Genomic DNA, 26,853 nt, shown 5'->3' on the forward strand with positions numbered 1-26,853 from the left:
TACACTCATGCACCCAACACACACACACACACACACACACACACACACACACATACAAAGACATAATAAAAAACAATATCCATGTTCAAATCTAAACATCACCAACAACCTAAATTTCTTTACAAAAAATATCATATAGCACACATGTTCATACCCTGACGGAATATCCAAAAAGTTTAGCATTGCATTTATAAATTAGATACACTGAGTAGTAATTTAAATTAAACATTAATATTTTATAGGTTAAGACTGTTAAACGACAGCGGGGGGGGGGGGGTCAAAGTAGGCAAACAGATAGTTTCAGAGAAAAAACACCCTCTGACGAAACAACCCTCCAGGCAGACAAACTATACAAAGCACCAAACTGAAGATAAATGTACAGCTAGAGTTGCCACAAACACATGATATCCACTGTTCACTGTCTGAAGGTCTCACTGTCATTCAGGGGACAAACAGCAGGTGGCGCTTCAGCACAGCTCTGCTCCGGGAGATGTCACTGGTCTTTCTCGTGCATCTGCTGCTGCATCTTGTTTAGCATCTCTTGCATCCTCTTGAGCTGCAGGCAGAGCAGAAAGTTAGGAGGGTTAGACATTAAATCCTGTACTGGTTTTAGGAGTTAACAAGGTTTCAACCTGAAACCACAGACGAAACATTTAGACTGTGCAAAAGTAGGATTTGGACTAATGCTAGTGTATCTATTGGTTGATGAGGTAGCTCTTTGTACATGAGAAGAAATTTCATGCCTCAGGTCATCATTTAAGAAGAAGAAGACATTTGTTTTCATCCTTTTAACACTCTCTTTGAATGTTTTTATTTGAACTGGTATAGATCGCCCATTGAGTTAAGGGAATATTTCAACACATTGGGACATACGCTCATATGTTTTCTCTCTGAGGGTTAGACAGGAAGATCAACACCAATCATGTTCGTGCTCTAGCTCTCTCTCTCAAAAAAAAAGAACTGTCGTTCACTATGCACTTGTTTGTTACTTCATGCACCTGCAGCCTTGGGGCTCGTGCAGGAGGTAGAATATGGAAATAAGTGTTGACGTACTTTTTCTTAAAGGCTTCACCTTGATCTACGCACGTGGGTGAGCGCGGAGCTGGAGCTAAGAGATGGTTACCTTAGCTGACAGCTTGTTTACTCTGTACACAAACAGAAATGTAAGAACGACTTTTTGTGGTTTCGGGGGGAGATATGTGTTGTAAATTTTTTTTCGTGAACAATAATTTATTCATCCACACAGCACTTCAGCGCCGTATCTCCGGCTACAGAAACGGTTAGTGAGCACGGTGTTTTGTACATTGTCTTTGGACGGCCACAGAGGTTCAAAGCCCGCCGGCCTCCCTCCCCCTAAAACCGCACATCACTGTTTTTGTATGTAACGTGTTAATTAGTGAGCTCCGAAGGTGCTGTTAGGCAGATTTCTGAGCTTTAGACGGAGCCAGATCGCTGTTTCCCCCTCGTTCCAGCGTTTATGCAAAGCTAAACTAAACAGCTCGTGACTCCAGCTCCAATATTTAACACACAGACATGAGAGTTTAATTCTTTTCTCAGTGGCAAATGGATTTTATGCAATCATCCCACTGTAAAGTTAGCAGCCATCTGTGCTTGTACTGAGGCAATATATACGACGTCTGACACTTGTAAAGGACTTTTTAATCTGTTACCAGACACCAACATTTCTGTGCACAAGCCCTCCTCTCCTCTAAAGGTAAATCTTTAAGTTTTACAACCAAAAAGTCAAAATGAGATGAGGGATACTGAACCAAAGTTAGGTAGGCACAAACAAAAATGGCCTTTCCTCTTCGAAAATACGTTGTAGCCACAGACACAAGTCTGAACCAATTCTTTGGCAACAGCTGCTGCAGTGATATGAGAATCTTAAAATGTTTTGCACAGATAGAATCGGGAAACTTGGATCTTTCAAACAATGTATAATTGGTCAAAGTTGTGTGAAGATTGAGTCTGGTGCAGACCAAAACGCACCTTCAGTAACACCACCAAGGCCAAGTGTCCCATGGGTGGGGTCAGTGTATTTCAAAAGAATAAAGAGTAAAGGTGCACTGATTGAAGCATAGACTAATCCTTACATTTAGTATTTTGTCAAGGGTATCAGAGGCAAGACGCATTCATACAACAGCCCCATCCTCTAAAAGAAATCAAAAACATTCATTGTCTGTGGAAACAGCAAAAGATGCTTCATACCTCCTCGTCTTTCATTTTGATTAGTTTCTCAGTGTCCACATCCGGAGTGGACAGCGGCAGGATGGGGATGGGACTCTCCATACGGTTGTCCTGAGCCAGTTTACTGAGAGAACGAGAAGAGGAAGGAGGAGGAGGAGTGAAACAGACAAACCTGCACAGAAATCTGTGAGCATCAGCAATCGTCTAAAATGTTTACAAAACATTTCACCCTCTCCCACGCTTTCATTTCTCACCAGACTCTTTTTCTCACACATACCTGGTCATCTCCTGTATGCACTGCGCTCTGTAGTTTTCATAGTGGACGTCGCAGGTTACGTCTTTCAGGTCGTGCATGTGTGAACGAATCAGCATGTTCCTCAGTTTCACAAAGTCACAGTGCGACTGGTTCTCCACTGCGCAAAGAAATATGTAAAATGAACTGTGAATCCAAGTTATGGCCTTCAAACTGTGTCTGATTCGCATATGGGCCGATGAGAGCTGCACAGATAGATGACACATGAACATACCTTCAACAATTCCCCAGGGGTACAGTCTCCCCCTCACTCTCTGCCCCCGGGCCTCCACCACTGTATTACTGCCAATCACAGCGAACGGGGTGCACTCCTGCACACAGAGACATGAGGGCAGGTTGTTTTATTGACCCTCATCTACCCAGCGAAAGCTGACTAAGCATGCTGTGCCCTGACACATATTAACAGAGCAGTACAGCCGCTCAAGACAAGCCTGACTGTAATTGTTGAGACACAAAAAAGACTGTTTTCAGTGGATTCATACCGCAAGATCACATTTATCACCTCTGAGCCGCTGCTTGACTGCTAGCACACAAATGTTAAAGGGTCAGTTCACCCAAATTACAAAAAGGCACATTCTCTACTTTGCCCCCATGGTATCTAGCCATGTAGGTAAACCTAGTTTTATGTGCCCCGGTTTTGAGGTCTCTGAGATTTCTGCATCCACCACAATACATTGACGGTAAATCTAATTTCATTTCTGTTAGTTAAATTACCGAATAAATTACATTTGAAAAAGCGCAACTCGTCTTTCTAGACACAGTGTCCCAGTGAAGGGCTCCTCAGTGTGCCTCAAACAATGTGCCTGTCAGAAACCCTCCTTCTGACAGCAGCATTGTGCGGCTGTGTTGAATATTTTTTTGGCTTTTCAAAATAGATTATCCAAAAATCATGCCCAATCCAAGAAGGGTTTGGCAAGATTTCAACTTTGATCTCAAGGTCCCGTTTTATGTTCTTCACAAAACTACTTTCCATAACACAGTAAAGACTTTTCTGGAGTTTGCACTGTTCTGCTTGTTTGTACATTAATCGCGAAAACACACAAAGACTCGCAAAAGACACAGAACTCTTGGAGGAAGGTCAGGCAAGCAGTGATGGCCAGACCTTTTGCCCTGTCTTCGATTGAGGCCATTCAGGACACATAAAAAAACGCTTTCATGTTTGCAAATGGTATGATATAGTTGGTTTGAAACATACCGAAGCCTTTATTCTCGATAATCCACAGAGCTCGCTGTGAACACTTTTAACAACATCAGCTTTCTCGCAAAGGTTAATTCCCTATAACAGTAGCTCACAGTGAAGCCTGTGGATTATCCAGTATAATGAGGCCGTGGGGTCTGGAAAGACACGTTCCCGCTTAGTTTTTCACACGTGAGGAGAAAAAACAAAACGCCGTTCACCTCCACTGTATTGAGGGGGAGGTATAATGTTTAGAGGCGGATGTCTTAAAATGTCAGCACATAAAAGTGAAACGATCTGCATGTCCAGACACCCATAGTAGTATGTGAGAAAATATGGAACAATATCTTAACACAAGGTGCACTTACTACTACATTTTTTCTTGAGCTTTTCATCTCATGTCATGGTCTTCCTTAATCCTTGATCTAAGTATGGCACTCTTTGAACAGAGACTAGGGGTTATGAGATTTCATATTTGGATAGGTTGCATGATGGCCTGCTGAGGAAAACCACGGCTGGAAAAACCCGGGAAAAGCTAATCTTGGGTTAAGATTGTTTTATCCAACTTCTTTTAAAAAGCTCAAGAATGAACTTTCACTCTGATTTTTTGGGGTGAAGTGAACCATTAAGATTATACAGCTGACAACATCACATCCCATATCTACCACAAGAAGGTTCCTGTAATTGAATTAACATCGCAGTAAAAATATCTCTAAATTTCATTGGAATAAATATCCCTAAATGAAGCTGATGCCAGTACAAAGTCATATCATTTTAAATCTAAATGTTTATTCCGTTAATAATAATAATAATAATAATAATAATAATAATAATAATAATAATAATAATAATAATCTTTATTTACTTTTAAAAACTGAAGTTAAAAAGTGCTTCACAACAGGCAGCAAATTAAACACAAAATCAAGTTACACCGTGCTACTACATGGCAGCATAACAAAACCAAAAATCATAAAAGATAAGATGATAAAACCAATTCCAATGATGTAAAATAAAAGAAATCATAAAACGGGATTAAAACTGAATAAAAACACAAACATAAAAAAAGTAAAAACTCAGAAATATGTAAAATTAATTATGAATTCAAAGATGCAATGAGCTGCATAATGTTTGTTATTTGTTGCCCTAATTCGATTTACTTAGATTCACAATCTGTAGCCAAAGGGGCACTTACTTCCACTCACAGTGAATCAGTAAATTATCGTGACGGGCGTCTGATTGTCCAAACTCACCTTCAGCTCTTTGTCAAGTTGTTTAAACTCTTCATCCTCATCAGAGTCACATTCAGGGAACTGGTACACTTTGATCCCAAACTTGTCTATTTCCTCTCGTATCTAGACACACAAATTCACACACACACACACACACACACACACACACACACACACACACACACACACACACACACACACACACACACACACACACACACACACACACACACAAGACAGATCAGAATAAATGTTATAGTGAATAGAAGAGACAGCAAACATCTCAAATGCACTGTGGAGCTACGGGTCTGGGACTCACTCGGTCTTTGAGCTTCTTTATCTCGTTGGGCGTGAGGCAGTCAGCTTTTGCGATAAGTGGAATTATGTTCACTTTTTCATGCAGAGCCTTCATGAACTCGACATCCACTGGACGCAGCCTGCGGAGAGAAAAACCAGAGTTAGCAGGAGAAAAGCCTCCGAATCAAAACAGTTTTAACTGTTGCAGAAAAATCTGCAGGAAGAAAAGGTGGTGAATTGTCAGCATTTGTTATTCCACCTGGACACCGACTTCAGACTGTATTCCTGTGTGTTTGTGTGTGTGTGTGTGTGTGTGTGTGTGTGTGTGTGTGTGTGTGTGTTATTACCCGTGTCCAAACGGAGGGATGAAGTAGAGGCAGCAGTGGACTCTGTTGTCCTGGATGTTCTTTCTGTTCAGCCCACTCTCATCCCTGAAGTATTGCTCAAACTGCTGATCTATGTAGTCTGTGATCGGCTTCCAGCTAGGACACACACACACACACACACACACACACACACACACACACACACACAAACACACACACACATACATTGCAAAGACTACATTAGCAGCTGCTCCAGGAACCATGAACTCAAGAGAGACACAACACCAGCAAGTCTTCCAGCTCACCACTCGTTGTTGTTGACGGCGTCTCCGAACCCCGGCGTGTCTACGATGGTCAGCTTGAGCTTGACTCCTTTCTCCTCGATGTCCACGGTGTGTTTGATGATCTCCACTGTTTGGTTGATACGCTCTGAAAAGCATCGACACAGAGAAGGAGTAGGAAAGTTTAGTGACAGGGAGAGAGTGAGGCCAAACAGGTGAGACAGCAGGTCAGGGATGATGGCGAACAAGCCAGTGAATGGTGAAAAAATAGGCCTAGATGGAGTAATTCAGGGGGTTTTTTAAATTCTTTTTCTATCCCTTAAGCAATAGTGGCATGATAGACAGACAGAATTCAACTTGTTACAAAGCTGCTTTACAAATACATTTGCCTTTAAAGGATAAGGCTCCTGATCTTCTATATTTTTGTTATTGTAAACAAATCCCATGAAAAGACCCAAATCAACAATGTTTCTCAATACTTTCTAACTTCCACACCCCGTCTTGTTCTCAGCTGCTGACTGAAGGTACAAATCTTTAAAAACGGGTCATGGATATATACTTTATTTTTAAAAAGTCCTAAAGCAGCCGGGGGCTGTAGTTCTTAGCAAACATTACTCAAACAGGAATAAATAGTGCATTTGCCAGGGAGAATTTTCATTGATGGATTAATACACATTTGGTGCTCTCCATGCAGTTGGACCACCAGTTCATAAAGTCAAACGTATCCTTGTTATAACATGTTCACACTTAATTAAATTAAAAAAAGGTCGCACTACACAAACTATTTAGTATGTAGAGATTTGTTGTCACTAAGGATTTACACCCAGTAACTGGCAGGTTTAACTGAACCAACTGATAAAACCAACATCAGCTTGTTAATATATGAGTCATTTAGTGAAGAGTACAAGAGGTGAACTAATATCAAATAAAGTTGACACATCTGACCTATTATAATGATGAAATCTGGGGAAAAGCTGACATTACTTTTCTCAAAGGGGGTCAGAGTACTAAAGTATAATCCGTTTTCCCGTCCCTGACCGTATTTACAGCAGCAGGATGGTGTACATGGGAATGACTCAGAGCGAACCACAGAGCCCATGTTCATAGCAATGCAGATAACGTGTCATCCAGATGTGTTTTTAACAGCTTATAGACAGCAGTGGAGCTCTATGGCACAGGAACGAGATACATCAGGCTTTGGCTCCGCAGACATCACTCATTAGTAGGACCAGCGGTACTAACAATAAAAAACCTTTTAAAAAATCGGACAGAAAATCAGCAGAAAATCAGCAGAGTTATCCTTTAACTAATGACTTACAATATCTTGCTGTGTGAGCTGATTAAATGTAAGACGGATGTTGGTCTGCGTTGCATAAATTCGAGACCTCAGAGTGTTTTTATTGACAGAGCAGTGCATTCCCCTCGACTGATACAGGGAGATAATAAATAGCATTAAGACTCACCCTCGGCGTTCAGTAACTTCCTGTCTTTGTAGAGGTCTGTGAGGAACAGGCTGTTGACCAGGGTGGATTTACCCATACCAGACTCTCCTGCAACACAGATAGACTGTAGTTTACATGTAGCCAAAACTAAGCTTGTAGCCTATCTTTTTGTGTTGAAACTGTTTTTAGAGAGGTGTCGATTCAACTTTATGGCCATTTTAGAGGCCGTAGCTTGTGGTGCTGTTGAATGATCTTGTTTCTAATGTTTTATCCACCACATTTATATCAATGGGGCGAGGCTAAATATTAGAAACACCTCTCCGAAGGGACGTCAACGTCAAATCAGCGTCTCTCCAAAACAGTTTGAACAAACATTTTCTGACCGGTCTGCCCATTCAGCTGCAAACTGACCTGCCACCATCAGTGTAAAGTCGAAGCCTTTCTTCACAGACTTCCTGTGGACCTGGTTGGGCAGCGTTGCAAAACCCACATACTGTTTCTCCTGGGACAGAAAAAAAGACACAAAGAAGAAGAAGGAGCAGGTGTTTAGCATTAATTAATTCTTTGTGAAAGAAAGTGTCATTGATGTATTTTCACTTTATCTGATGGTAATAGTGGAGCTGAAATGATTATTCGATCAGACCGCTGTTTGACAGAAAAATCATTGGCAGCTTTTTTGATAATTGCTTAATTTATGCCAAACATTTTCTAGTTACAGGTTCTCACTTGTGAAGATTTGCTGCTTTTCTTTATAGCCTGTGATAGTTATTTGAAAAATCTTTGGGATTTTTCCCAAAAAACAAACCATATGAGGACATAACCTTGGGCAGACATTTTTGTGACATTATTCCATTAAGAGGAAACATATTTTGCGGAATAATCAATAATAAAAACAATTGGTAACCGCAGCCTTAAATTATTGTCTCAATGTCTCCAAATTGCTTGTTTTGTTTGAGCACTAGTACAAAGCCAAAAACACATTTCATTAAATGAGTATTCCAATTTTCTGCCACTGTATAATTCTACTCCACTGCATTTATCTGATAACTGCAGTTACTAGTTATTTTGCAGATTCAGATTAATACTACAAAATATAATGGACAAATAAATTACGATTTAAATTTGAATTATAGGCTAAGATAAGATAAAACTTTATTGATCCACTCACAAGCTACACAGCAGTATTTAAAGTAAAATGAGCCAAACCTTTACACATTAATGCAATAATTATAATCCAGTGAAATCATATACATGGTTCCGAAAGAGGCCATTCTGCATAATGAGTACTTTTACTTTTGGTACTGTTATTCTATTTTGATGCTACTACTTTTATACTTTACCTTAAGTAAATTTTTGAATGCAGGACTTTTACTTGTATTTATACAGTGTGATATCGCCACTTACTCAAGTAAAGAGTACTACCTCCAACGCTGCTTGTAGCACGTGCTCATGTTTTAGAAACTAGAACCAGACATTATTTGACATTTTTGCTTGAGAAATTATTTAAACAATTAATGAATTATCCGAAAAAAAGGTATGAATTAGTTCAACTAATACATTTGTTCGGGCTCCACCAGAAAGCATTAAAAAAAAACCATCAGCATAAAAATTGAAGCGGACACCAAATAACTGTAAGAGGGCTCTGAGGATTTTTAATGTGACCACAAAATGGACCTGGCAGCGTCTGATGCTATAAAATTACCACAACAGACAGACTAGATCTATAATGCAGAAACTCTACAACTGCGTGGAAAAACACGTGCACAGCATTCCCCAGTGAGCAGCTGAGAATAACCAGCGTCTCCGCTTTTGCACTAAATCTCTCTGAGAAACACACAAAGAGAACAACAGGATACCAGTCTCTCACTGAGTCAGACAGTGGCTCTCAGTGATGCAGGTTTTCTCTGCTGCAGCTGGCAGAACGTCATCTCAACCCCACAGTACTACACGCTGACATGCGTGGATATAAATACACACTCGAGGCCTGCAGAGAGCATTCACACACAGACAGAAGCTGCATTCAACCGATCTGAAAAGCTCTACTTTTTTTTTTCGAACTCTGCAAACACACGAGTCAAACACGCAGTCAGAGTCCTTATACGCTGTCATAACTTGTCACAGGCATTTCCGACAGCCGCCTTGGGTGAGGACTGCATTTATAAAAACAAACACACATTCACACACCCCAAAAAAAAAAAAAAAATCACAACTGGTGGAGTCAGTGTATGGCAGACACACTTGCGAAAGAGCCCGAAGAATGAGAATGAGGACAACTGCATATAAATCAATGACTAATCTAATAAAAAGAAAGGGAAAAGACAAATAATCTTGGCAGTAAATCTTTCACTGTGTAGAAATATCACAAGAGCAAACTGAACTCAAACACCTCCAGAGAAAAGCAGAGATAACACCAAATAGATGCTGGCAGCGAGTCTACAGGTGCGAGGGTTTCTTGTTTATGTAATTCTAAACTAATCCTAAACCCTGTGTCTTTATTTCTCATTGTATTCTTAACATTTCCTGATATTTTTCCACTTCTTTTCTCTATTCTGCACCGATTCTTCCCATAAATCTATCTCTTTACCTTCTGTCTGGCCGTTCTCACTCGTGGGCACAGCAGCCGCTCCACCAGTTTTTCCTGCAGCATGATGGCATCCATCCTAAACCGCTCCGACTGTGACAGACCAAAATAGCCACGGGTCTCAGAAAGTAAAAAAAAAAAGAAAAAAAAAGAAAAAAAAAAGCCCAGCAGGGAACGGGATACAGCAAGTTTGAAGCTTCGAGACCTGGAGAAACTTGTCTCTCACTCTCTCTCTCTTTTCCCAAATTGTCTCTAACACACCTCTTTCCTGTTTGTGCTCTTTAAATATGTGCCCTTTGTTCCTCCTACTTTCTTTCTCTTGATTCCCTTTCTTGTCTTTCTCCCTGCCCTCTTTCTTTTCTTTCTTTCTTTCTTTCTTTCCTCTGCCCTACAGCGGTCCAACACTCCCTGTTCAGACAGGTACAGAGGAATTCTCACTTAGAGGGAGGGAAACGGAGAGAGGGAGTAAGGGAGAGGTGGCAATTTGAGGGAGGAAACAAGGCAGGGATGGAAGAAGCAAAAGTCTAAAAGAAACTCATTCATTCAGCCTGTATTCCCTCCCCCAGCTCCAACGGTTGAAAAATAAAACTCTTGTGCTGAGAGAAATGACCATCAGAAAGAGGAAGGAACAGACGGACGGGCAGAAAGTGTAGATGCTTTGTCTACCTGTGTTAAAAGATATAAAACAATAAAGAACTTGTCTGAACTTGACAGTGACAAAAGCTGCAGTGCGGCTCAGAACAAACATCAGCTGAAGACATAAGCGCAGCAAGTACAGGCCTATGGAGTGAGACTACCAGTTTATCAAGTAAATTGACTTGTCAATCCATATGTTCAGTGAATGCTCTGTGTGTGTGTGCGCGCTGAACAGAGGCGGCTCAGCATCGTATACACCTGAGGTTCGTTGCGAGTGCCTATAAAGACGAGCCAAGGGTGCTGGAATTTTTTTTCATTTCCAATTTAAAATAAAAAATAAAAAAAATTGTTATTCACATTACACCGAATTACAAAAGAGGACTCAGATCCTTAGCTTAAGTAAAAGTACCAATAAAACCATGTAAAAGTGAAAACCCTGCATTCAGACTCCTACTTAAGTCGATGTACAGAAGTAACGACAAAAAAATGTGCTTTAATCGAAGTGATGCTACTGATGCATCAGTTCATCAGTAGCATTTTACTCTTGCAGCTGCTCGAGTTGTTGTAGGTCTTTTCAGCTGCTCTATATGAAGTTAAAGAGTTTAATCTGTTCCTAACCAATGGGACGGGCCCCTCCAAAGGGTCACAAGACAAATCCGAGGGGTCGTGAGATGATTAATGGGAGAGAAAAGAAGAAAAAAGAAAGTCGGGGTACACACATTTGTAGTCCGCTTTGTACTTTTCTCTAATCTTTGCTTTTTTGTTAAGCACTGTATATGACGTGACCTCTTTATTTATTTGAACGGTTATTTAAATGAAGCCATCTGAAATGTTTAGAGGGGAAATGTCTCTTTGGTTGAGCTGCTAACAGCGCATAAACATCTGAAACGTGACAAGGGGCCCCGAGTTGATACTGCAACTTTTTGTAGGGCGTCGCACAGCAAAAAATGTTGGAATCCACTAGTTTAATCTTCAACAATGTGTTGTATTTTAAAACCTCATCATATGTTTTTAATGCAAAGTCTTAATCTCAAAGGTATAAAGTAGTATAAATTAGAATTACTCAGCTAAAGTATAAGAACTTCTTAATTGTACTTGAGTGTAGTTCTTGAGCAAACTACATTTTATGTTACATCTTTAAATGTATCAACATGAAAGAAAAAAGAAATTCATATTGAAATCACAATTTTGAAAACCTGTTAAATTAGTTCACAGCAGTCAGAAAAATGTAATCCTTCTTTTTATTTTTTTGCGAACTACACACGCCTTCTCTACCTGTGATACATTTAAGCTATGTTTTATTTTAGCACTTACCATTAACCACTGACCACAAAAAAAGTAAAAGAAGAGAAACAACCAAAAAACATACAAACAAACAAAAAAAAAAAGAAATATCAGCTGTCAGAGTAAGTGATGGAAAGATCTGTCCCTGTAAACCAAGCTCAAAGACACGCTGATACATCTAAACCCTCAACACAGCTCAAGATCATTTTACTTTTGAACAAAATGGAAATTTTATATTGAGCATTAATTAGCATACTGATTTTTATCCATTGTTTATTTTGAAGCTTATGTTTATCTACAAATCCACTCAACAACATAGCTTAAAACTTCTGTTTTCTTTTTTTTTTTCCCTCTGGCATGCATTACTTTAATCAAAAGTAACAGTTTAACGTTTTGTGACATGTTTACTGTACAGACCTGAAAGCAGTATCAATCTTTTAATCTAACTCTCTGCAAGAAACCGAACACGCATGTTTCCCAAAATGTCAAACTATTCCTTTAACACTGATGTTAGTTCACACATGTCACATGTATTTTACAGAACGTCCATCAATCAGTTTGTTAAAATAAATTCTTACAGCAGATATCCATGGTGTTTTTTTTTTAACTGTAGAGTTTCCTTGGTTTAAAAACGTTTGAAAAGCACTGGTCTAGACTATAATTAAAAGGATGTAAAGGAAATCAGCCACCATGTCGTCTACTCTGGTTACTCCAAGGGTGTGTGTGTGTGTGTGTGTGTGTGTGTGTGTGTGTGTGCGTGCGTGTGTATGTGGAGAGGTGAATGAGGTATATTTCATGGCAGAGCTTGGACTCGATTGCTTCCAGATGTGACGGTGGTGTGTGTATGTGTGGGTGTGTCCAACTCATACATGATGTGGGCAGCAGAGCTTAAATGCTCTTTGGAATAGCAGAAGTTGAGCAATTTTTTTTTTTTTCCCCAAGTAGGCACACCCCGTGGTGATGCCACGTACAGGATGTGAAAGTCCCACTCCACACCACAGGAGGGAGACAGGGGACTTGACTCAGATACAAAGTTTGTGGTCTGGTCTTTCTGATGTCTCCCGAAGGGAGGAAACAGTCCTGGTTTTCTCAGCCACGGTGGTGCTGATGCTAGAAGAAGAGTTAGGTCATTATAGAGAGACATGAAAGAGAGTGTTAGTTTATGTGGAGGGGGGTGGGAGGGTCAATCTGAATAGAAAAAAGGAACAGATGTCTTGAAATGGTATCACAATAGCCCCCCCGGTAAACCCCCCGACTTCAGTCTCTCTCCGTGCCAGCTGTCCCCGCACCCCCCCCCCATTCACATTTTACCTCTCAGGAAAACACTTGGGATTGGGTTTAGTTAAATGAGTTAAATGTTAAGTTACCAGATGAGATTTGGAACAAGTGGCTATTTCGATTACCGAAGTGGATTATAAACTTCAGATACAAAATAATACAGGCAAATAAATGAGCGAGTGACCCTTCAGCGAGGTTACATCGGTCACCTAATGGTGATGGACTGTCTTACTGGCTTCAAGTATTTGTCTGGTTTTCTGAGGTACTTAAGAAAGACATACAACTATATTAGCTTTTAGCAATTTTGCTTATTCTGAGATGACATATTACTGTGACTATTTTAGTTGGGACAGCCAACCCAGTCCTTTCTTATTTTTTTAATCTGTTCTTTTAAGCCTGTATAAGTTTTTATTGTGTCCTTCCACTTGATTTGTGAACACATACATGGTCAAACTCACAAAATATCAATATACGCAAAGGATTTCCTCAGTCTATCACTGCCCAAAGAACATCCGGAGAATGAGCTTACAACTTGCAGAAAACCGTTTACCAAATACAGGGCTGTTATGTGATTCTATATTATATGAAAGTCACGTAAAAGCTACACAGCCGCATCTTTGCTGCTGTAGAGTGACTAGGTTTTCAAAGCTGCGGCTGGGCTTCACCTCTCTGGCCCTTTCCAGCTGGTCAAACAGACAGAAAGGGAAGGTCGGATGTAAGGCAGCAGGTGCAGAGTAACATGAAGGATGAAGCACGAGTCAGGACTAATGCCGGGAAACAGTGCAGCAAGCTACTGTATGTGAGGGCAACTTTAAAAGCATCTTCAAACTCAGTTCATCTCTTTGGCTTTTACATGATCGGGTAACTTTATATTTTGTCGTTCTTTTCTATTTTCTCTTCCGCTTTTCTCCCTAGTGTTGGAGCTGCAACTAACAATTATTTTCTTTATCAATTCATCTGTTGAATAGTGTTTTAATGTATTATTTGTTGAGTCTATAGAATGTCAGAAATCAGTGAAAAATGCCCTTTTAATTTCCCAGAGCTTGAGATGAAGTTTTCAAATTGTTTGTCTAAACCCCTCAAATGTATAATTTTCAGTATGCAATGATCCTTTTTGTCACTTTCCTAAGCAAAAAGCTTAGAAAAAGCTTCTCAAATTTGAGGATTTTATGCTTTTCTTTGACAAACATCACAGGAAACTAAGTAGTGTTGGTCAAATTAAACAATACATTTGAAGACGTCACAATGGGCTTTGGAATATTTTAACAAGTTTTTTGACTATTTTTTTGACATTTTATTGACGAAACAATTCATCGATTAATTGAGAAAATAATCTGCAGATTAACTGATAATGAAAATAATCATTAGTTGCAGCCCTAATTTTCAGTGACAAGAAAGCGAAAAAGTTGAAAATCTTTACAGCTTAGAAGCACAAACCAGAATATATTTGGCATTTTTGCTCAATAAGTAAAAATTTGCCGAACATCAGCTTTCTGTCAGTCAACTAAACAATGAATGGGCTTATCATTTCAGCACTGAATGCATTTTGTATCTACTGCTTTGAAAAGTGCTTTATACATAACACTGTATTACTTACTTGTATTGTACTACTTGCCTTACTTTTAAACAAACCTCTGCTCAACTCTGCACCAGCTGCTAACTTCCCACTGCCTTTAATTTGGACAAAACATGTTTGAAGAGATGTGGAAAATGTGCATGATGCGCATGTGGACAAAATATGGTGACTTTGTGCCTCTAAGTTATCTGTAATGTTATGCTCTTTTAACAACAAGCAGAAGAAGTGACTTCTTCTGTAAATGCAGTCTCAATCCACCATGACTCTGTGTGTTTGTTTGTCTGTCAGTCACTATGCCGGACGGTCCTGCGGAGGGAGAGATCCAAAGATCAGCCACCCAGTCAACAGGCAGCGCTCGGCTTCTCCCTCTCAGTTCGTACAAAGTTGTGGCCTTAAAGGAAGTGACTTTCAAAAGGCCACAGCAGTCTACTCCACTGCCAGGGTACACACACACACACACACACACACACACACACACACAAACACACAATACAGTTACACACACATACAGGACATAATCCAAATGAATCCGGTCCAGCAGCGTACCCATCACGCCGCACTGCCAAGGAGTTTCAAGTGATAAGACACCACAACACAGACGCAAAGTATAGCTGGAGAAGACTTAACTCACCATGAAAAGACTCCCCATCACACATTTGACAACCGGCTTTTTCCGACTACAGTCACAGACAAAACACACTTGGTTGAGATTTCTGTCAGGAGCGTTCAAACTACAGGATCACTCAGACTGGTCCACTGCTTGGCGTGTTTGTACAAGATAATGTATGTCGAGTACCCACGGTGACGTGTCCGGTTTTGTGCAGGTGGACTAGAATATCTTCCTCTAGCAGAAGTATTGTCACTTGACTTTAATATGAATCAAACAGCAGTACAGAAGTAGCTCTCTTAAAGACTATTTTTATTTAACAGTTTCTTATGGTTAACATGAGAAGGTCGGTCTGGCATTTTGACTGTGATCATTTCAACTGTCTGCCAACTAGTCCCTCTTCTAATGTAGTGATGTTCTCAAAAGTGGTAATTGCCTTGTCGTTATGAGAAGTCTCTCCTTACTGCAGACTATGACACTTTTGCTGATAAAAAGTAGCATAATAGCAGAAGAGAAGAAATGCATTACCTGTGAACCGGCACAGTAATGTCAGTTACACAGTAATATCTGAGGTACATGACATGAGCCAAGCTAGTGGTCATACAGTACCAGACCAAGTGGCTCGAGCAGCAAAACCCTTTCAAAGTCTTAAATGAGGGAAGGCTGTGCTTTATTCCTTACAAATTCAACTTTTCCTCTTCGAGAGGAAGAATGTGTTATTTCTCCTTTCAAAAGTTACAGTCTCGCTTCAAAGATGTCCTCAGCAATTCTTGGCCTCCTGAAAGGAGCAGATTATAGGAATGTTTCAAAAATCTAAATAAGTGAACTACTGTTAGTCAAACAAGAGTCTTCTACCCCGCTAGTGAATCTGTGGGGCTGCGCTTTGAACTCATGCTCACATCAACATGCTAACATACCTACAATGATTATGCTAGGATGTTATGTTTAGCAGGTAGTATGTTTCAACCCTGCCTCCTACATATTACGTTTCTGTACAACTAAACTGCAATGACAAATATGTTTTACGGGAAATGTAAATTTGTCTGGATTATGTTTTCTATTAACATAATGAGGATATGTCGCTAATTTATGTATTTGGCAAGTCAAAAATATGTTGATACTGAACGTATCAGTAAACTGTTCACAGACAACGTATTTGTTTTCCACCAAAATAGCCGATCTTGCAGAACAATTTCCATTTGTAGTGACTACAGAATAATTTAGCTTTTTTATAGTAATGTTTAGGCACCCACAGGTTACGGTTAGAGAAAGATGGTGGTCTGGTTTAATAAAAAAAAAAAAGGCTCACAAAATATTTATTTACATTTAACCAAAACCACAATCTTTGCCTAACCTGCTTCTTTTGTAGTTGCAACCTAACCACAGACAGGACTCTGGATGCGAAACCCGGTCTCTGGTGTGACAGCTCTTTGTACAAAAAGAAATACGTTGACGCTAAACATAATCCAGCCGATTACGTTTTTTACAAAATGTATTTTGTTGTTGCAGTTTAGTTGTATAGAAAGGTAACTTCAGGGAGACAGGGTTGAATGTTTACCATTTTAACCATCTTAGTTTAGTGTCTCAGAATGCTAACATTTGCTAATTAGTACTGCTAAAGCTGATGGGAATATCATGAGTTTCGTGGGTGTTTGGTCATAAACCACACAAATTTGCTAGACAAAAAGTTATTGAGGGATTGGAAGTTTTTACAATTCATCCTGAGGGGAATATTATTGTTTGTACCCAATTCAGTGGCAATCCATCCAATATTTGTTGAAATATTTCAGTCTGGACCGAAGGTGGAACGAGAGACCTACAGGCCATCAATGCCATCCCGAGAGCCACACCACAAACATGGCTAAAAATCTAAGTGAAACAGGAATTACTGGGTAGTTGGAAAAGTACAAATCTAATCAATGACAAATCTAATCAACTTCAAGAGAAACGGGAGCATATGTATTAAGTTACTTGCTCAGAACCTGGGCAGACTGGCCATGATCTTTAAAATCAGTCATCAAATGGTCAAATCGTGGTAATAACTGGGTTTAAAATCATGTGATGTGTCCCTGGCTTAAGACAGCCAGACGGCCTGCGATGTAGCAGTGAAGAGCGGTGACCATTACTGATGACTTCTCTGCATCTCCCAGCCGCCCAGCTGACACTTTCACACCATTAACCCTGAATGCTTCCTCTACATTGTGGCCTGCTGACCGGTAGGTGAGGCAAGAGAGGGAAAGAGGGAGAGATTAGGGGTGATAGGAGGGGTGAGGGTGGGTGAGACAGAAGGACAGGTGTATAAAAACAACATAAATGGACCCTGAGCCCCTGGCCTCGCCCCTCCTCTTCTGTTTTCTCTCCTTGGGGATACAAAGGCCTGCGTGCACTTGGCTCTTGAACATGCTAATCTGACAGCATGTAATTGCTCGGGCAACAATAAAATTGCTTCACTGAAGGACACTTGGCCATCGAAGGCCAGTTTTAGCATCCGCCTATTCAATGACAGTGGACGATTGTAGGGGCATGGCCATAGTCTTGAATGGTGTTCATGAACATTTAGCAGAAGGATTTGGTTGAATGTTGTCAGGACAAAAGTTAGAAGAAAGTGTCTAGAAAGGATGGAAGTTCAAGGATAAGTCTGGGATATTCTATATTTTTCTTACTGCCAACAACCGATCCTACTAGCAAGTATTGTAATCTCCATATATCTTATTCCTCTATGACATAGACCTCCATCGTTATCCAAAAACACATCAATCCACTACTATGTAGCACTGGATGAACACGAGCACTGTAGTTTATTTTAAGTTGATTTCACATGGACTGTCCTGATGTTGTGAACAGTCACTAACAGACCAAATATGTACTAATCCGCATATTAAAAAAGTCGCCAATAAATGCACTATTTACTCCTGTTTGAGAAGCATTTGCTAAAAACTACAGTGAAAAAAAGAAACCGTATATTTATGATCAGTTTTCAAGGTTAAAGTCTTGAGAAGGATTGAATGGGTTTCGGGCTGAGTAGGGAAGTCTGAAGGTATTGACACATGAACCAACACATTGTTGCTTTTGGTCTTTTCCTGGGATTTTTTGACACTAAGAAAAGGACAGCACACAAAACAATCTTAAATTTAAAGTTCATTTACTTACTTCTATTTATGAACTGATTGATTGCATTATATACATAGTTTTTTAAATAATGGCTAAGGGGCGACAAAGTAATGTCCTCTTGGAATATTTGTTAGTTTGTGTGTTAGTGTTAGTACTATGTGGCATGTCATGTTTTTATATGTTGTTCGGTGTGACCTGACCTGACTGCATGGGCAGAATACTTTCCCTCTGGGGATTAATAGTTTTCAGATCTAATCTTAGCCTGCTTTTTGAGGACATTTTGACCATATCACACAAGTCTTCATCAGCAATTCGAGTTTGCTCAGTTTTATATGGAACTGATGCTCAAACTTTCCACTAAACTGAGCATCCATGTTGAAGACAGTTCGTTCTTGACAGTGGAGACAGCAGTTGTCAAAACAATATCAACTGAATGTCCACTTACTTGCTTTTTTTGTCACCTGATGTTTCTAAGGTCAAGAATTTGAACTGTCAAGCACAGCTTTCAAGTCAACATGAATGAGAAGAAGTCCCGACGGTGCTCAAAATCAATAGACATTTTAAAAATCACTTTTCCATAAAAACTGAAGAAAAGTCAATCTGTCGATGAAGACCGTGCGATATGGTCGAAAAACCTCAAAACAAGTGAGTAAGTGGACCTTGAATTGTTTTCTTTTGTCAACTGCTTCTGTCGAAGCCAAGAATAAACTATCAAGCTCAATAAATATACAGAATAAGACCAAATGTTTTAATAAAAATTCAATTCAAGATTTCAGTGTTTTCTGGTTAAAAAAAAAAGGACTTTGTTTGTGATTGATAGAAGTTTAATTCAGATTTTTTTGCAGTTTATTATACCGACAACGTTTATGAAATCATTGTAATTCTCTTATTTGTTTCATGGGGTTACTGCTCAGACTCCTGATCTCTATTTCCAAAGAACTTGTAATCCCAAATATATCGAGGTTGACCAAATACTTAAAAAGATTTTTTTCATAGAATCACACTATCTGGATCAGCCTCCTGTTACTATACCAAAGCTTTCTGAAATGCAGAGCAGAGACATAAACCCAGTATGAAACCCAGGATGTAAGAGAAGAAAAGGAGTTGAGTTGCTTCAGGTACAAGACAACCACACACACACACACACACACTGACTCTGCTGGATCACCGGCATTACATGCATGTTTGCAGCATGACAAAATGTAAGTATGTGCATGTGAACACACTGCAGGGAAGAAACTCCTCAAGCCCCTGAACAAGAACAAAGGTAGCAACTGTCAGAGTGGAAAAATACTCCGAAGAAAACTTGTAGAGGCAGAAACACACACATGCACACACACACACTAAAATATGACAGAGACGGCCTTATGCTATATGTTTTTAAGGGTTCACAGTATTTAAGGTGGATTATTGTGACTATGTGTCATATGTTATGTTAAGAGGCGGAAGGATTACACAGAGGGGTCTAATATATGGGGATGTGTATTTATTGTTTTTTTTTTTTAGTCTTTACTGCGTCTCAAGTTTGCAATTCTGCTGTAAAAACTTCTCTATCCGTCTAACAAGCTTTATTTGGTTTGTTTGTTGTCTCACCTTCTATTTTTCTCTTTTTGTTTTTTATCTTATTGCTATTTATTTCCTTTGGTTGCATTGGATTCTTTACTCCTTTAGGCCATTATTTTATTTGTATGCGTATTTGCCTATTTCTACTGGGCCTATACACATATTGTATGCCACTGGAGACTCATGAATTGCTTTTCCTCAGCTTTTCCGAACCTTGATGGCTTATGTATCATGCCCTATGTCAAAACTAATAAAAAACTGGTCACGAAAAGTAAGCTATTTATTTATTCAGCCCCTCAGCAAGGGGTGGCCTGCTGGTTGTTCAGTCAATAGAAACTGATGCTGTGTGGCCTGTTAGTGTTGAAACCAAACACTTTATTTTACATCCTAGTGGAGAAAATGTGTTTAAAATGAGGTAAAATACATCTTTAATATTTAAATTTTTGCTGTAAAGGTTCAGCCAAAAGAATACCTGGATTTTTAAATGTTTCACACAGCTTCAGTGTGAAGGGTTTGAACAAGCTGACACAGAAACTTTGATGGAATGTGGAATAAGATGATTTTGCAACCCCTAAAGTGACTTAAAAGTACTTAAAAATAGTTCAACATTTTGGGATATATGCTTATTTGCTCTCTGGCAGAGAGTTAGATGAGTAGATCACCAACACTCTGGTGACTGGAACCTGCTCGGGGGTGCAGACTGCAAACTAACTCTCCACCATAATGAGAATAAGTATTTCCCAAAATATCAAACTATTTCTAAGGTAAATAGTCAAAGAAGAAGATCAAGACTTCTTGGATCATCCTCTTTCTCCTCTCTTACGACTTCGCTTTTCTTTTTTCAAGAGCAGGAGCCACAGGGGGGTTCAAATCCCCAGTGTCAATACCCCACCCAACCCCCCTCGAGATGCGCCTATTCCTGCTCCGCAGCTGGTCCTCACGGGGAGCCGGTGAAGGTCCCATCTGTGGCGGCGAGAGTGTGTTTAAAGACCAGGAGGGAGAGTGAGGGGAGGGTGGAGCCTATCTGAAGTGAAGTGACACACGTGCACGGACGCAAATGCATCTGACTCAACATCTGTTCACTGCTGCAGGGAGAAACCAGTGTGTAAGGTGTCCATAACCTGTTTAATCTGGACAATCGCGGCACAGATGACAACAAGGTGCAATACTGTGGAGATATTTCCACAAGATGACCTTTAAATTGGTACCACTTTCTAATAATGCACACTGCTGAGCCATTTAGACTCAAGTTACTGATTCAGCCATTAGTAAAGGGTATGACAGTCTCACTTTCTAATTAGTCATCAAGTCTGCATATGTTAATAAATCAGTAATAAATAAAGGTTGCATGTTTCTCACTCTCTAAGGTAAAGTCTCCCTTTCTAAACAGAAAAATGTAGTAATTCATTTGTAATTATAAATCTTAATGATAAAGGTTTCTTTAAAACAATCCATAAATAAATTTTGTTTACGTTGGCCAAAAATCACAAATTTGTCTCAGAGGGCTTTGCATTCTGCAGAGCATTCGACACTCCTATTTTTAAACGGTTGATGCAGATTGGAAAAATGCCGCCAACAAAAGAGAAAAGGCAGGAGGAACAACAGAGGATGGATCCCTCTTACAAAGCAAATAAAAATAACGCATTCCTCCTTATACAAACAAAAAGCTGAATTCATGAGCTACGGAACAGACGCTTTCTCAGTTGAACACACTCCGGTGTTACTTTGTCTTGTCTGACCAGTAGCTTATGGTGGTTCTCTGCCACTTATGCTACTGTTAGACTATGTAAACATACCATTATCCCGTAACTGCAACTTGTTGCTACAGTGACTGTTATTCAGTAAAAGTTACACTGACTCACTATAAGAAAATAAAGTACTGAACATACTGTATAATATTAAGCACACGCTAAGTGTATTTGTGGCCGTATTACATTCTGGTCCGCTGATGCTACAGTATTACTTGTATTTATGTCTCTTCTATGATCGATTTCTTCTGCCTGTATGATTGTAACATTCTTGCAGGAAACTATAATGAGGCTGCTGTTATTTATTTCTTATTTCTGACAACAAAATCGGATGTTGAACAGCTTCTGACGGACCTTGTGGTGAGGTTGTTTTTCCGACTGCTTTTTCCAAGATCAAGAATGAACCGTTTTTATTCAATTTTAAGCCGACGTGGATGAAAAGCGCTCAGAGAAAATGGAAATTCATGTGATTGGATCAAAAGCTCCAAACTAGCTACTAATGGACCCTGTGGTGAGACTGATTTGCTAACTGATGTTTGGTTTTTGAGATGATTGTAGCAGCACTGGAAATATCTGAAAGTGACGTCAAAAGATTTACAGTCCGTTAGGATAGGATGTTTTTACAATGCTGACCCTATTACTTTAGAAGTGGTACATCCTTCAGTTGATCCTTGTGTGTCAGGCGACTTATCCCAGCTGTAGATAAAACTGTGACTGTGAATTTCTCTTTCAGTTTCTGATCCGCGATGAAAAATGTTCAGTGAAATATCCACCCACACACAGAATAATCATCACTCAGGATTGTGGGTAGGTCAGATGGTGTCGTCCACTTCTTCGTATCAGAGAAGCGATGAAAACTGACTTTTTTTAAAAAGACCGTTGCCTGGCAACGCAACATCACATTAAAAGAAGTGATGGGAGTGTTTAGGGCAATGAGAGGGAGGGAGACATGGAAAGATGAAGAGGAGAAATATTGATTTAGGATTGAGTAATGGCTCTTTCAGCAGTTATGATCTCATCGTTTAGTCAGTCGCAGCAAGCTTGATTACTATGCTTTCCAGCTGCTTCCCTCCTCCTCCTCCTCCTCCTCCTCTTCCTCTTCCTCCTCCGCAGGCTGGATGGTCCAGAATATGAAATATTTTTCTCAAAATCTCCAACAGGGTCAGATTCAGTTGAGTATGTGGAAGCGAAGAGCGGATGACAGCCAACAACAAAGCTCACAAGATGTAAAAACTGTATAGTAATTGAATACTGAAGATGAGTGAACCACTATACATTTAGGGGTGGATGATATATATTTATTTGAAGAGGTCAACAGTTACTTTGATTGTCATTCTTGTTTAATATTACTCATTCTGCACAAACTGGAAATGCTACATCTGCAAGCACACCACTCTGCAACAATCATACTAATCCAGGTTTCCTAGCATTCGACTCATAAGCTTGTGTGTCTCTGTGTGTGTGTGTGTGTGTGTGTGTGTGTGTGCGTGTGCGTGTGCGTGTGTGTGTGTGTGTGTGTGCGTGTGCGTGTGTGTGCGTGTGTGCGCTGTGGTGGCGATACCATGTGACCACAATGATTTCAACTACTGGATTCGGTCCAACTGTGAATTTCTGGGAGAAAAAAAAAATCTGTCCGCAACCTGACCAGCTTATATGTGCCCACAGTGGAGGTGGTCAAAGTTCACAAAGGAGACTAAATACTGGACAAATATGACGATGGGAACCACCTCTGTTGCCAAAAGAAAAAGAAAAAAAAAGAAAAAAAGAAAAAAAAGCTGAATACTACAGAGTGGAGAGATAAAAGTGCAAGAATTAGAGACCAACTTGTTAAAAGTGTTCTTCATTTACAAGTAGAGCTTTTGTTTTTATGCTTCTTATCCCTGTTTAATAGTTTCGTTAAGCTTTTGTGCAAAGCATCTTATATGCTTTGCCCAAAAACCAGTGGTGGAAAGTAACTAAGTACATTTACTCAAATATTGTATTTAAGTACAATTTTCTGGTACCTTACTTGAATATTTTTTCTATTTTCTGCTATTTCATAACTCTACTCCACTAGTTTTCAGGGGGATATATTTGGAGCTGCAGTGATTACTCCGTTAATCTATTACTCGATCAAAATAAAACTAATCAGCAACTATTCTGATAACTGATTAATCGTTCAGTTTTTTTTTTCTTTTGTTTTTTTTATTTTATTCGCCAAACATTTTCTGGTTGCAGCTTGTCAAATGTTTGTCATTTGTTTGGCTCTAAGAAAGCAAATGAAATGTCTTTGGGCTTTGAACAGTTGGTTGGACAAAACAAGCAATTTCTGGGAAATTGTGGTTGACAATTAATCAAGAAAATAACCAGAAGATTAATTGATACTGGAAACGGTTGTTAGTTGCAGCCCTAGCAATATTATAACACTACCTTTATGTGACAACTATAGTTACTGCTTATTTTGCTGATATAGATTTTACAATACTATGATTAGTTTACTGAAACTGTCCAAGATTATGTAATTTTTTAAATAAAATAAAAAAAACAGTGTAACAGTAAGAAGTCAGAAATACTGTTACTGTAAAACAGTATTTACACAGCGAGAGGTGTTTCTAAAATGTAGTCAATGCATTTATACCAGTAAGAGTAGACTTAATAACACCTCTCAGTGTAAAGCAATCCATTTCAACAGCATCACCAACCACAGCTCTCAAAATGACCATAAGAATAAATCAACACTTCTTTAAAACAGTTTCAACGAAATCAAAAGATGAACAGGGCTGTCGTATTGAAAGGCATTAGTTTTAGCTAGGTGTACCTAATAAACTGGCCACTGTACAGTAAATGGTTAAGCAGTATATACGGTGTTGGAAAGTCAACAAGTACATTTACTCAAGCACTGTACTCAAGTATAATTTTGAGGTACTTGTACTTTACAGTGTTTCCATGTTATGCTGCTTTCTATTACTCTACTACATTTCAGAGTCAAATACTGTACTTTTTTTTTTTTAACTACATTTATATCTTTAGTTAGTAGTTATTTTTACAGTCTTAGATTCGTAACTCTAAACATAATCAACAGATAAATTACGATGTATTATTAGGTGTTAAAAGAAGATGCTACTGGCCACCGAGGGGAAAATTCACAAGATGTCCAGCAGCATATAAAGTATATTAAAATTAGTCCCACCTTAACCAGCCGCATCAACACAGTGTTGTACACATGAATGCATCAGTAATTATCCTCCTATAATATAATGTACATCATTCTGAAATGGACCATTCTACATGATGAGTATTTTGTTCTTTTGGTACTTTAAGTTTGTACTGATGCGAATACTTCTGCGCTTTTACTTAAGAAAAGGTGTTGAATGCAGCATGAGTTTTATTAGAGTATTTCTACATTTGAGTACTTCTTCCACCACGAGTTTATACATAGAAAACATGCCATAATGCATGAGCTGTAGTACAGTATTTGCCGTTACTACGCCTATTGGTGTATTTTCAGCTATAAGGTTGTAAGTTTAACTAAACCGTGTTGCATCAGAAACTATTTCCCCGCTTTTCAGTTTTATCTCTCAAAAATTCAGTCCTGCGGCGCGTCACGCGCTCCTGAATCTTGTCGTTGATGGATTTTTTTTTTTTTAAATCTTTGAACGATCAGGTTGGCTGCATCAGCCGAGCACAAACACGCTCTTCCACTGCCATCAGAAGACACCATCATGTGCCCGGAGGGCGAGGCGGACGGGGGGAGGCCGCGGGGTCACCAGAGACGCGGCCTCCCCTGCGGGCTCACGTGGCAGCTGCGTTTCTCAGCTGAGCGGCGACCAGGGAGGGTTCGCTCGAGGCGGCCAACCGGCGGCGCCTGCCATCGTGAGTCGCGCTGGTGTAACGCTGACAACTGGGTCAGCCCATCGGACGACTCGGCGACCGATAACCGCTAGTATCTCGGCAGGCGGCGCGGGGTCGGGGAGGAGAGGATGGAGAGGAGGGATGCTGTCTTTTGGGTACCATGTTGGCCGCTCGCCTCTTGAGACGCCGGCCTGCTCCAGATATGCGTCTAAAAATGAGACCTAACCCCCCCCCCCCCCCCCGCCTTTGATGGCATGGCTGCACTCAGAGCAGCACAACCGACAAAATAACGTGCAAATATGTGCGATCCGAAACGTAAATAGCGCTGATGCTGCAGCAACCGGGGCCGTGCTGTGCGGTGCTATGCACGGACGATGCCTTATATTAAATGTGCATTTTCCACCGCGCGTAAAAAGAAAAAAATAAACACATTAAATGACGTCTCTTACCTCTGTGTTGTCCTCTGTTGGCCATCGCAGGATGGATGAGGAGGAGGCGCAGGTGCAGGGATGCAGAGCGACGCCCAGAGAGACAGAAACACGAAGCAGTCATTGCGCTGATTCTCAATAAATACCCGAGTGTAGATGAATCCAGAAACGAATCCTTCTCACCTGTTTTAACCGGGATCCGGCTTTTGTACCTGATGCTGGTCGTCATGTTGACCGCTCTCCTCCCTGGATTTCACCGAAGCGTCGGCTCACAGTCCGCGGCCCCTTTCGCTTCGCCTCCAAGCGCCGGACAGAGACCAGGAGGGAGGGCTGAGCTGACAGCTGAAAGCCCCTCCTCCTCACAGATCCAGCCAGTCACACCGCAGAGTTTTCTGCAAGACGGGGTTCCTACAGGGTGCCTTGAGGGGGGGTAAGGGTCAAAACCAGCCCCACTTACATCAAGAGCGTTCTTAATTTAAGACACCACCTGCACCATTATCAAATCAGAAGGAGATTTCAGTTTTGACTGAGGTTTTTGAAACGGTAGCCTTAAAAGTTGCAGTGGTCCTTGAGAGTCTGTCCCAAAACTCATGGTACAGACATCAATCAGTATTTTACTCACGGTCATGGGTGGACTTTCGTACAGATCATGGAACCGATCCCAGAATACATCAGTTCCTTCCTGATAAATCCACAGGACAAGGACGCAAACAGTTGCTTTCCCTTGCTTCAAAGTTCCCTTTGCCAGTTGTTTGTATTGTAGGGTTTCTATTTTTGTACTCAATGCCATGACAAGCAATATGACAGGCTTTTTGTTATTAAAATCCTACTGCTGATGATATTTTCTGTGACTTAGGCCCAAGACTCCTCAACAAGATGGAACCTAAGCAAAAACATCTTCAGTGTCTCTTCGTTTGGATGGTGCTGCAAGGAAAGAGCACGGAGCGAAGTTGAAGGT

General features: G+C 40.1%; 1 protein-coding gene across 1 annotated transcript; it reads right to left on the bottom strand.

Moving 5' to 3' along the window:
• Positions 1–190: 190 nt before the first annotated feature.
• Positions 191–26,136, bottom strand: sept5a (septin 5a). Its single transcript, XM_040155895.1, has 12 exons — positions 26,079–26,136; positions 25,917–25,930; positions 7,664–7,754; positions 7,274–7,360; positions 5,835–5,958; positions 5,551–5,685; positions 5,226–5,343; positions 4,928–5,029; positions 2,715–2,811; positions 2,465–2,600; positions 2,209–2,311; positions 191–556 (listed from the first exon to the last, which is right to left on the bottom strand). The coding sequence occupies exons 1-12, from the start codon at positions 26,122–26,124 to the stop codon at positions 494–496; spliced, it is 1,116 nt and encodes a 371-aa protein (XP_040011829.1). The 5' UTR covers positions 26,125–26,136; the 3' UTR covers positions 191–493.
• Between the last annotated feature and the right edge of the window lie 717 nt (positions 26,137–26,853).

The sequence above is a fragment of the Xiphias gladius genome, chromosome 19 (assembly GCF_016859285.1).
Source record: "Xiphias gladius isolate SHS-SW01 ecotype Sanya breed wild chromosome 19, ASM1685928v1, whole genome shotgun sequence".
NCBI lineage: Eukaryota > Metazoa > Chordata > Actinopteri > Istiophoriformes > Xiphiidae > Xiphias > Xiphias gladius.

Bases quoted from the DNA above. Each gene is read 5' to 3' on its own strand.
- sept5a (XM_040155895.1), bottom strand. From the start codon at position 26,124: ATGACGACCAGCATCAGGTACAAAAGCCGGATCCCGGTTAAAACAG. The intron at 2,812-4,927 runs GTGAGTTTGGAC...CTCTGTGTGCAG, and splicing joins AACTTGACAAAGAGCTGAAG to GAGTGCACCCCGTTCGCTGT. The intron at 2,601-2,714 runs GTATGTTCATGT...TTCTTTGCGCAG, and splicing joins CCCCTGGGGAATTGTTGAAG to TGGAGAACCAGTCGCACTGT.